Source organism: Camelina sativa, chromosome 16 (genome assembly GCF_000633955.1).
Source record: "Camelina sativa cultivar DH55 chromosome 16, Cs, whole genome shotgun sequence".
Lineage (NCBI taxonomy): Eukaryota > Viridiplantae > Streptophyta > Magnoliopsida > Brassicales > Brassicaceae > Camelina > Camelina sativa.
In genome coordinates, this window is record NC_025700.1 from 9,502,366 (window position 1) to 9,514,079 (window position 11,714).

The window sequence follows — 11,714 nt, forward strand, 5'->3', positions numbered from 1 at the left end:
ATGTCAACATTCAAAGTGATTTGCATTTAGTTTATTACTAGGGAATCTCCCGTGCTGGGGTTATATTTATTTTTAGTAATTTGTTTTTTTTAATTTTCTTTTTTCTTGCCACAGACCGATAATTTTTCTTTTTCTTGGATAGCTATAACCCCAAATATACAAAAAATACAAATATACAAATTCATACATTATATAACCCAAATAAACAAATAAACAATATATAAACAAAGACAATAAGTGAAAATAAAAATCTACATTACAAAAATACAAATTACAAAAAAAGTAACTAACAAAATATATAATTTGTGCTGTAGCAATAATAATAATAATAATTTGTGTTTATGAATGTTTAATATCCAAAATAAACAATAAGAGAAGAAAAAAAATTAAAAATACGTATTATTAGACATGACTTATAAACTGATGGAGGTATCATACTCCTTCCTTAACCGCTTCAACCATAACTTTTACACCAAAATAGAATAAATATAGAGTTATTAGTATAGATATTATTCAAAAAAAAATTATGATTTACCAAATATTTAGGAAGAAATTACCATTCCTCTTTTCCTAATGGAGATTTTGGAAAACTTCTTTAAAAACAACATTGGTTGTCTTTGTTTGAGGTTTTCCCTCACGATCTTAATTTTTATTTGTTTGATTTCTTACTAAGTAGATAAAGTTAACAAAATAAAAATCTCAGATTTGTTTGAGATTTTACTTTTAAAAGTTTTAAGAGTGAAAATATTAATATTAATTAAATATTTTATAGACTTAAATATATTATAATATTTTAAACTTTCGACGGAGTTCAAATATTTATAATAATTTAAACATTCTATAAAAATTTAAATATTTATAATCTCTTAAACTTTTTGAAAAAACGTAAATATATTATAATATGTTTACTTTTTAAAAGTTTAAATATACTCAAATATAATACCAAATTAAACTGTTAAATTTGGAGACCTGATAAATCAAGCTTCCTGCTCATTTGTACTCAAAACATATTAGTCATATATTTATAATGATTATGAACCATATTCCAAAATATTTAGTCGATGTGGGATATACAATACACATTTTCTGTAAATTAGTTTACAACTTTACATATATATAATTTCTGCAGTTTTTATTTTTTCCATTTATACTAATCATAATTAATTACTATAATTTCGTTAAGGAAATGTTAAAAAAATCTAAACTAAATGATGATTTGTTTTTATTTAATTGTATTAAGTTGATTTGTTGTTTCCGTAAATATCTCACAATATAAAATCAAATCAAATAAGTTTACATATATATTTATATACAATTTCGTATTTAATCTATTGATTATTTTAGAAGCAACAAAGTCACAATTGATAAGTGTTAAAGATTTCTCATTATTATTAATATTTGTAATAATAATAGGGATTAATTATGGTAGTAGTTAATATTTGATATTAATGAAGCCATTAAATACTCTCATACGAGTTTTCCTTATTTATAGGGATTATACCTCGGTTTGGTTGTGTGTGTAACTATTTTTGAATCAAATAATATACAGGATCCAAAAATTATTAATCTAGAGAACAAACAGATTCGCAAATTTTTTTTCTTCTATTTTCGGGTCACAGAGGATCCGCGTCCCGACCCGGTTAGTTTTAAGTGATCGACCCATGGGTATAATAGTCATTTAAATAAATCGAAACTATCGGATAATTTAATTAAATTAAGTGCTTCTCTAATCATTTTTAATGAAAAACCTATCAAAACAAAGTTATGGTCCAATTTGAGTTTAGTGAGTACTTTAGCTTTAATAGAATAGATATAAATGTAACTCTACACATTTCAATAAAATTACTAGCTTCATCCATGATTTGCGATTATATAAATATACGTTATAAGAAACCAAAACTATTTTAATACTAAGTTCGATGTTCTACTATCAAAATCTAATCGTTTTCACTAGTCAAAAACTAAAATTATTATTATAATAATATAATAGCTTTCTAGTAATAGCGTGGTAAAAGGTACAAATTGTGATTATGTCCAAAAATTAAACTGAGAGAAGTCATTTTCAAAGTACCAAATCTGATCTGTGTCAAGGGATCACATGATTACGTGCAAGTTTTAGAGATATTTTTATATCGCCGCCAAGATGGAACTAGTCATTGTTTGTTTAACGCGCACAACTCTTCTCAATCATTATCAAAGTTAGAAAACTATTATATATATATATATATATATATATATATATATATATAACAATCCAGAGAATGAAAATTTACATATTATCTTGAGACCAGAAGAAAAAACTCATGGAGAAGATGACCGAACCTTCCAAACAGACAACAACAGAAGAATCAGCAAATCCAGAACCAGACCAAATCTTGAGTCCAAGAAGATCGTTGCAGCTAAATCAAAAGAAATGGTGGATCTCTGTTTTATTATATCTTTTTTTAGTCTTGCTCGGAGATTCTCTCGTCATGCTTCTCTTGAACTTCTTCTATGTTCAAGACAACCGAGAAGAGAGTGACCAAGATCTACAATACAAAGGAACATGGTTGCAAGCTCTTGTCCAAAACGCTGCGTTTCCAATCCTTATCCCTCTCTTTTTCATTTTCCCTTCACCAAAACCTAACCAGGAAACCAACAATACTCGTTTCCTCTCATTTCGTCTCATCTTCCTATACGTTGTTCTTGGTGTTCTTGTCGCTGCTCACAGCAAATTGTTTGCACTCGGGAAGTTATACGCAAACTATGGCGTCTTCACTCTGATTTCGGCGACTCAGTTGATCTTTACCACGATTTTCACAGCCTTAATTAACCGTTTCAAGTTTACCAGGTGGATTATCTTATCGATAATCACCACCATTTTGATTTATGTTTTCGGTAGTCCTGAATTTGGAGGAGAGCCTGATGAAAACGAAGAATTCTACAACATCCAAGCTTGGTTAACTTTTTCTGGTTCTGTTGCTTTCGCGCTATCGCTCTGTTTGATCCAACTCGGGTTTGAGAAGTTATTGGTGAAGACAAAAAGATATGGTAACAAGAAAGTGTTTAGTATGGTCTTGGAGATGCAAATATGCGTCTCTTTTGTCGCCTCGGTTGTTTGTCTCGTGGGTTTGTTTGCGAGTGGCGAGTATAAAGAACTGAAAGGCGATAGCGAAAGGTTTAAGAAAGGAGAAACGTATTACGTTCTGAGTTTGATCGGGTTGGCTTTGTCGTGGCAGGTTTGGGCGGTCGGGCTGATAGGTTTGGTGCTCTATGTTTCCGGTGTGTTTGGTGATGTCGTTCATATGTGCACTTCACCACTTGTGGCTTTGTTTGTTGTGTTGGCATTCGATTTTATGGATGATGAGTTTAGTTGGCCTAGAATTGGTACTCTGATAGCAACAGTTGTGGCCTTAGGATCTTACTTCTACACTCTCCACAAGAGAAACAAGGCGAAGATGGTGGAACTTTACCAAAGAGAGAACAATATTGAAGTTTAGTCTCTCATGTCAAATGTTTGTTTCTGTTTCAAAATATGTTCTTGTTCTCCTGAATCCAAAACATGTTGTATTGATCTGAAATTTGTGTAATATATTTGTTAATTGTTCTATTTAGTTTGATTTTTATTTTTATTTACTACACTCATCAGTTAATGAGATTTGTCACTAATCACTATGGTTGGAAGAAAACGAAGACATTGATATAGTTGATCGTAATTAAACGAATAAACTTTGTAGCTATTAATGTGTTGGAAGACTAATATAATAGAGAGAGTGTATAATGTGAGAGAGAATTTTAAGAAATATGACTTGGAACAATTTTCTAACTTGATTACAAATGAAAGGGAGAGGTGATACATATATATAGCCTCTAAATTACAAAATATTTAGAATTAGGTGCTCATGTGTGGGTTATGTGTTTAGCTGAATAATACGATCGTTGATTTTTGAAAAAAAATTCTAATATTTGTTTTATTCTTCTTACATTTTTAATCTTTAATTTTGTACAAATTATTAGAATATATATCTATTTTCATAGTTAATATTAGTTCAATAAATTCATACTACATATTTGATGTATGTTGGGTAGAATCCATTCCATAATTATTTTATGTTTATAACTTGTCGACAAAAACGAGTGGACCGGGACCATAACTGATGAGTCGTTTTCTAGCTAGCTAATAATTAATTGTTTAACGCTCATCTCTCGTCAACCATTCTCAAGATATGGATAATATCCACAGAGAATCAAGTGTACATAATAATTTTTAAATCTTTGAAGAGAGCATAGAAAAATCATGGAGATGACCGAAGCTTCCAAACAGACAACAACTCGTGGTAACTTCACTGTCTTAACTTCGGTTAAATGCTTTTGTTCTTGAAATAAATAATTAAACTGATAGTTCCGAATTTTCTTTAACCAAAACCAGAACATGTTCAGAATCCAGAACCAGACCAAATCTTGAGTCCTAGACGATCTTTGCAACTACAGCAAAAGAAATGGTGGGTCGCTGTTGCGTTATGTCTGTTCTTAGTTATGCTAGGAAATTGTCTCGTTATTCTTCTCTTGAACTTCTTCTATGTTCAAGACCGTCGTGGAGAAGATGATAACAAACATCTACAGTACAAAGGAACATGGATGCAAGCTCTGGTCCAAAACGCTGCGTTTCCAGTCCTCATCCCTCTCTTCTTCATTTTCCCTTCACCAAAACCTTACCGTGACACCGACAGTACTCGTTTCCTCTCCTTTCGTCTCATCTTGCTTTACTTCTCCCTTGGTGTTCTTGTTGCTGCTCACAGCAAATTGTACGCACTCGGGAAGCTATACACAGACTATGGCTTCTTCTTGCTAATCTCCGCGTCCCAATTGATCTTTACCTTGATTTTCACAGCTATCATTAACCGTTTCAAGTTTACCAGATGGATCGTCATATCGATACTTCTCACTCTTGTGAGCTATGCTTTTGGTAGTCCTCAATTTGCAGGAGAGCCGGTTGAAAACGAATATTTCTACAGCATCCAAGCTTGGTTAACTTTCTCTGGTTCGGTTGCTTTCGCGCTATCTCTCTGTTTAGCTCAACTCGGTTTCGAGAAACTGTTGGTGAAGGCAAAAAGATATGGTAACAAGAGAGTGTTTAGAATGGTCTTAGAGATGCAAATATGTATCTCTTTTGTTGCCTCGCTTGTTTGTCTTGTGGGTTTGTTTGTAAGCGGTGAGTATAAGGAATTGAAAGGAGATAGCAAGAGGTTTAAGAAAGGGGAAACATATTACGTTCTGAGTTTAGTTGGATTGGCTTTGTCGTGGCAGGTTTGGGCAGTCGGGCTGATAGGTCTGGTGCTCTATGTTTCGGGTGTTTTCGGTAATATTGTTCATATGTGTGCTTCACCACTTATGGCGTTGGTTGTTGTTTTAGCATTTGATTTTATGGATGATGAGTTTAGTTGGCCTAGAATTGGTGCTTTGGTAGGAACAGTTTTGGCTTTAGGCTTTTACTTCCACACTTTGCACTACAGAAACAAGGAGAAGATAGTGGAACTAAACCAAAGTGAGAACAATGTTGAAGTTTAGTCTCTCATGTCATATTTATGTTTGTATTTTGGAAACTAGCCTCATTTTTAAGCCAATGTCTAATATCTGTATACTTTCTATTTTATAACATGTTGTTAATGAGGATACTCTTATATATTACTCTAATTAAGGGAACCGGAGATCTACAGTTTTGTTGGATCATACCAACCATCGGTATTGGTACTAGTATCCGATAATCACACATCTCCTATATATTAAAGGAATTATTGCATTCTAACACACTTTTCATACATTTTATTGCATCATAACACACTTGTTGTCCACAAGGCACTTATTGCCTTGCTTTTACATTGTTCACCCCTTATCTATACAATTTTACCCCTTAACTCCTTCTAACCAAATTTTACTTTCTAACTAAAATTGTTAGACCAAAAGAATCTCCTCCTTCCATTGGTAACTAAACATATTTGATCTTGTGGTTGTATGACTTTCACGTGTATTGTTCCTCCAAGTTGATGTTGGCATCCATATATAATCTTTTGTGTGGATATGGGAAACACAAAAGAAATAGGGTTTTGGTGAAAAGAACATGGCGGCCATGGTAATAAATGTCTTTTCCGTTTTTAGGTTGTTTACCGTGGATTGCATCTTCGTTTTTGTATCTTTTCTGTGGATTGCAATTATGTGTTTGACGAAAAACCAATACACGTTCTTCATTGCACGTTAGACATTGTATTTTCCTATGTGGTGAGCGGGCTTCTTCTGTGGATGGCGTTTGGACGTTTGAGGTCGACAAGTTTCTGGTTTCGAAGGTCGTTCCCCTATCCGACACTGTTACTTTAGCTGAACTTGAGGAGACTATAAAACTCGAATTCGGCGTTCTGAAGAAGAAGGCTTCTTTCAGCTTCTCTCCTCCTAACAACCTGCTTTTCACCACGGGTGAGAGAACTCCTCCTGTACTTGTTACTACCGATGTTGGCTTAGACTACTTCAAGCAATTGTTTAGGGAGAACCGTCATTTAAATATGTTTGTCAACTTCCAAGAGTCTAGAAACAGAGATACAAACACAGATGAGTTTGAAACAGGGGATACAGTTTCTGATATTTCTGGTCGTGGCATTCCTCTCTATGGTAAGTCGCCTGGATGTATTTTTCCAACAAGCAATGATGAGTTGGCACCTGGAAGCCAACTGGATGATGTCGTCCTCGAACGTCTTTCTGAAATGGAGGAAAATTTTAAAATTGGAGTTTCTAATGGTAAAGGTGGGAAGCGTGTGTCTGCTGGAAGTTCAGCTGGTTGTAGTTTCGGTAATAGTGTAAAGCGTGGGAGGTGTAGTTTTGATACCAATAACACTTTAATTGATGTTGATATTGAAATGGAAGGAACTGTTGGGAGGAAATCAACTATCCCCATAATACCTACCACCCAAGTTGATCCATCGCTATTGGCTGAGGTTGATGCAATAGAGTCAAAGTATTGGGAACAAGGTTGTAACAATGAAGACTGGAGAAGAGGTATTGGGTACAAGGCTGAGGGTAATGTTGAAGACTGGGGTCATAGTTCTGAAGAAGAAGAAGACGCAGAAGAAGAGGAAGAAGGACCAACTCAAGAGATTCTTACTCCTACAGGCTATGATCGAGAATTTTGGGGAAACTTTGTGGGAGATCATTTTGGTCGTGCTAATCCTATAGAAATTATGTGTACCACGAATGAATTCTTTGACCATAGGGTTGTCGACAACAGTGGGACATCATTACCAAAAGATGAGAGATTTGGTATGGATTCTGGTGGGGTTTTCGGTTTGAGTGGTGTCCCAACGGGCAGTGAACCTGTCCATAGTACAATAACCTCGTAGACACATAATGGTGGACAGGAACAGATTCCATCTACACCGATAAGGAGGTTAGAAGATGTTGATGATGAGGAGTTTGATATTCCTCCTCAGTTTGATGACATAGAATATGAGAGGGATGAGATTCCTGATCTTAACATTGACGACGATGATAAAGGCATATATACAAGGGCAGAAAATTCGCCAGCAAAGAAGATTGCCAGATAGGTTTAGCCATATAAGCAATTAAGAAACAGTTCCATTTTAAACAAACCCGGACGAAGCGAGACTACTTTGTTCTTAATTGTTCTTGTGAGCGATGCGACTCGAGGATTATGGCTAAAGAACTGAAAAATGGATACTATGAGATACGTAAAGCATGTTTGGAACATACATGCCCAGTTGAAACAAGGTGCAATTACATGAGGAAGGCGTCATCTCGAGTTATTGCTGTTGTCTTCAAAGCACAATTTAGCGACCCATCTAAAGCCCCGGTACCAATGGACCTGCAGCAATTGGTCCTTGAGGACCTAAAGGTGTCAGCATCATACAATAAGTGTCGTAGGGCTAGGGGAATAGCTATAGACAATTTGTTTGGCTCTGATGAAGATTCATATGATCAACTGGCTGAATATTTGCATCTTTTGAAGCTCGCAAACCCCGGTACTGTAACAGAAATCAAAACAGAAATCGAGGAAGATGGTAGTGAAAGGTTCTTGTACACGTTTTTGGCATTTGGTGCATCAATACAAGGTTTTAGTAAGCTCAGACGTGTTCTTGTTGTGGATGGGACGCATCTAACTGGTAAGTACAAAGGAGTGTTGTTGACAGCAAGTGGCCAAGATGGTAACTTTCAAGTATTCCCTCTAGCTTTTGCTATTGTAGATAGCGAGAATGATGATGCGTGGACTTGGTTTTTTGAAAAGCTTGAACGGATAATCGCTGACAGCAATACCCTAACCATCATTTCTGATAGATGTCAGTCCATTTACATTGCTAAAAATAGGGTTTTCCCCCTATCTCATCATGCCGCTTGTATTGTCCACTTGGCGTGGAATGAAAATGCCAAATTTCACAACAAAGGTCTTGAAAAACTGGTCACTAATGCTGCATATGCCTACACAGTTGGCTCTTTCTGGATGATGTATGGAAAAATTAGAGGAAAAAACATGGAATGTGCTAGATGGCTTGACAAAATCGGCGCTGCTCATTGGTCACGCGCATATTTTCAGGGAGACTGTTACAATCTGATGACCAGCAATATAGCTGAATCGTTGAACAAAGCATTATGGAAGGGTAGGGCGTCACCAGTAGTGGAGTTGCTTAAGTTTATTAGGGCTATGTTAACACTCTGGTTTAGTGCAAGGAGGAAAAAGTCTACCAGACACAACAGGTTGGTAACTCCGGAGGTTGATATACAAATGACAAAGAACATATCACTATTACAAGGAAGCAAGGTTGCAACTGTTTCAAGTTGGAGTTATGAAATTGTGGGGTTGTTCAACGGGAAGCACCATGTCCTTCTGGACCTGAAAAAATGCACTTGCAAACAATACGATCGAGTAAAGATCCCTTGTGGACACGCAATGTTCGCTGTCAACTACCAAGGTATTCCACCAACAACACTAGTAGACATGTACTATAAGACTTCTACATGGGTAGCTACTTACGCAGGAGTAATCAATCCTGAAGTTAACCCCAATGATCTGGGCATGGCCGATGAAGTTGTTAGGAGGAACATAATCCCTCCAAAGTCCCGTCGGCCATCTGGTAGGCCAATCAAGACCAGAATTCCATCTGTTGGTGAATATCCGGTAAGAATAGGCTAAGCTTCATCTATTTATTCAAATGTTTCTCATGCGATTGATCATGTATTAAATTGTATATTTTTTCCCCCAAGAAACCTTCAAATGGCACTGCCAGGGTTAATAGGTGTTCAAGATGCAAGAAGATAGGACACAACATTTCTACGTGTACCAATCCTATTTGATGGTGTTTTGCATCTTTTGGTGAAGAACATTAGGTTTAGAAGGCTATGAGTAATTTTTTGGGGCCTTCTTAACCAGACACTTACTTTTGCTCACTTTTAATTGACATCTATTTTGCCTTCAAGGCTGCGGTAACCGATATGAGTTAGGTATGTGCTGAGTAGCAATTTTTTGGTCCCTTCCAGGTGAGTGCTGGATAAGTGTCGTCAGCAATATTAGTATCACTTTAAGTATTTCATTGTCATATCCATATGGCATACTTACTTAATGTTATTGTAAACGTTATGAGTTATGAAACGTTCCACTATATATCTCTTTTCCCTTCCTTACATTATTACATATCGACAACATAGTATAATCCATATGGATACCTAAGTGTGGACAGCTCGATATGGTCAACTATTTACACCCCTGCTTATACTGGATTGATCGTACAACAATGGACATCAATGGCTGTTAGTCAACTTCTAATTCTCGTCTATATGCGGAATAGGTTTCTACAATAGTCCATCCATGAGGATACCCAATGCTACGAGCCCAAAACAATTCAATCGTGGACACCGTCATATACATTTATTACAAATAATCTATCCACATGTACAACAATCGATGGATAGCTCTGTGTAAAGTGGCCCAAACTCATCTGCCGAAAAAACATATCGTTTCGTTCGTGTAGTCTCATTGTCATATCCAATCCATATGGCGTACTTACTTAATGTTATTGTAAACGTTATGAGTTATGAAACGTTCCACTATATATCTCTTTTCCCTTCTTTACATTATTACATATGGACAACATAGTATAATCCATATGGATACCTAAGTGTGGACAGCTCGAGATGGTCAACTATTTACACCCCTGCTTATACTGGATTAATCGTTCAACAATTGACATCAATAGCTGTTAGTCAACTTCTAATTACCGTCTATATGCGGAATAGCTGATACCCAGTGCTACGAGCCCAAAACAATACAATCGTGGACACCGTCATATAAATTTATTACAAATAGTCTATCCAAATGTACAGCAATCGGTGGATAGCTCTGTGTAAAGTGGCCCAAACTCATATGCCGATAAATCGTATCGTTTCGTTCGTGTAGTCTCATTGTAGGTATTGTTCGACTAGAGTCATTGTAACTAGAAGTTATCGTTTGGTTCGACTACTTTCATTGTACCGTTTGGTTATATGTACATTCATTGTCGTTTGTTCATTTGCCTTCTCTACAACTCCTTATTCGATCATTTTATCTATAAATATCCTCTCATTCATCACTGAATATCATCAGTTCTTCCTACATCTTCAACATCCACCTCTTCACGCCGTGTTCTATAGGCAATCACCCCGGCTATTTCTATAAACCAACTTCTCTTCAATTTGTTAGTTCCTTTCTTTTATTTATCTTCACGTATTGTTTTAACCAAAGTTGGTTTCGGTTGTTTCATTTACAGAATCAAGTTATGGCCGGTGAAAGTTCCAGTAGACGTTGGCCCTTCGATTCAGAGTGGGAAGACATGGACGACGCTAATCCCGATAAACGTCCAAAACTCAATTCCTACTTTGAGTGGGAAGAAGAAGCACTTGAGACCATTTATGAGGCCTTTAGTAAGACTAGAGCAGTGGTTGAGGCGGAGACAAAAGATCGCTTCACATCAATCCTCCATATGCTGCATGAGCATATGAAGAAGAAGGAGGAGGCAACCGCACTCCAGCATCAAGTTGAATTAATTGACGCTCAACTCTCCCAGCTTAATCAGATTTTGGGTCAAGAACTAGTCGATATCGAGGCAGAGCACAAGCGGTTGGAGGAGACCCGAGAGTTAGCGGCGGCTGATGTCAAACAGTGCAAAGTTCCACCACCAATTGACTGGTGTAAACTGGAAGTGCGTTTCCCCGATGTTTAATTTCTGTTTACTGTTCACCTAGAGAATACCTATTGTAATGTCATCATGACACCACATTTTTGCTATCTATGATAGCATAACCACATCACCAAACTCCTACGGATACCTAATGTACTTATGCACTTATTTCCTATTTTTTAACAGTTGATACGTAATGTCTGGTTTAGCTTTAATTTTCAATATATGCAATATCTCCAGATTCCTATGAATGGATACCTTTTCGAGTTTAACTTGTTTATGTTCAATACACGTATGGTCAATATCCGTAAATTAAGAAAGTACATCCAAGCTAATAACCCAAAAAATCACAATCGTGGACACCTCCATAATATCACCAAAAATCTATCCACATGGACAGCAATCTTTTACGGCTAAAAGACATTTACAACATCGCATTTCTTCTCTACTCTTACGACTGGATTTCTCATTTAATGATGGATACATTTACCGGGTATTCTAATTTTCCAAGTTTTAGATTATCAA

The 11,714-nt window shown here is 36.0% G+C and overlaps 3 protein-coding genes across 3 annotated transcripts; all 3 read left to right on the forward strand.

Moving 5' to 3' along the window:
- Nucleotides 2,239–3,615, forward strand: LOC104750234 (probable purine permease 18). The gene has a single exon (XM_010472003.2). The coding sequence runs from the start codon at nt 2,304–2,306 to the stop codon at nt 3,477–3,479; it is 1,176 nt and encodes a 391-aa protein (XP_010470305.1). The 5' UTR covers nt 2,239–2,303; the 3' UTR covers nt 3,480–3,615.
- LOC104750235 (probable purine permease 22) lies at nt 4,199–5,682 on the forward strand. Its single transcript, XM_010472004.2, has 2 exons — nt 4,199–4,316; nt 4,409–5,682. The coding sequence occupies exons 1-2, from the start codon at nt 4,277–4,279 to the stop codon at nt 5,545–5,547; spliced, it is 1,179 nt and encodes a 392-aa protein (XP_010470306.1). The 5' UTR covers nt 4,199–4,276; the 3' UTR covers nt 5,548–5,682.
- LOC104753531 lies at nt 7,676–11,231 on the forward strand. The gene is made up of 2 exons (XM_010475773.2): nt 7,676–9,154; nt 10,779–11,231. Exons 1-2 carry the CDS (start codon nt 7,676–7,678, stop codon nt 11,229–11,231), a joined length of 1,932 nt encoding a protein of 643 aa, XP_010474075.2.

What these genes read in the sequence shown, in the direction of transcription:
- LOC104750234 (XM_010472003.2), top strand. Translation starts at nt 2,304, where the DNA reads ATGGAGAAGATGACCGAACCTTCCAAACAGACAACAACAGAAGAATCA.
- LOC104750235 (XM_010472004.2), top strand. Translation starts at nt 4,277, where the DNA reads ATGGAGATGACCGAAGCTTCCAAACAGACAACAACTCGTG. An exon ending in CAAACAGACAACAACTCGTG is followed by an intron (nt 4,317 to 4,408) that starts GTAACTTCACTG and finishes AACCAAAACCAG; the next exon opens with AACATGTTCAGAATCCAGAA.
- LOC104753531 (XM_010475773.2), top strand. Translation starts at nt 7,676, where the DNA reads ATGGCTAAAGAACTGAAAAATGGATACTATGAGATACGTAAAGCATGT. An exon ending in CATCTGTTGGTGAATATCCG is followed by an intron (nt 9,155 to 10,778) that starts GTAAGAATAGGC and finishes TTTCATTTACAG; the next exon opens with AATCAAGTTATGGCCGGTGA.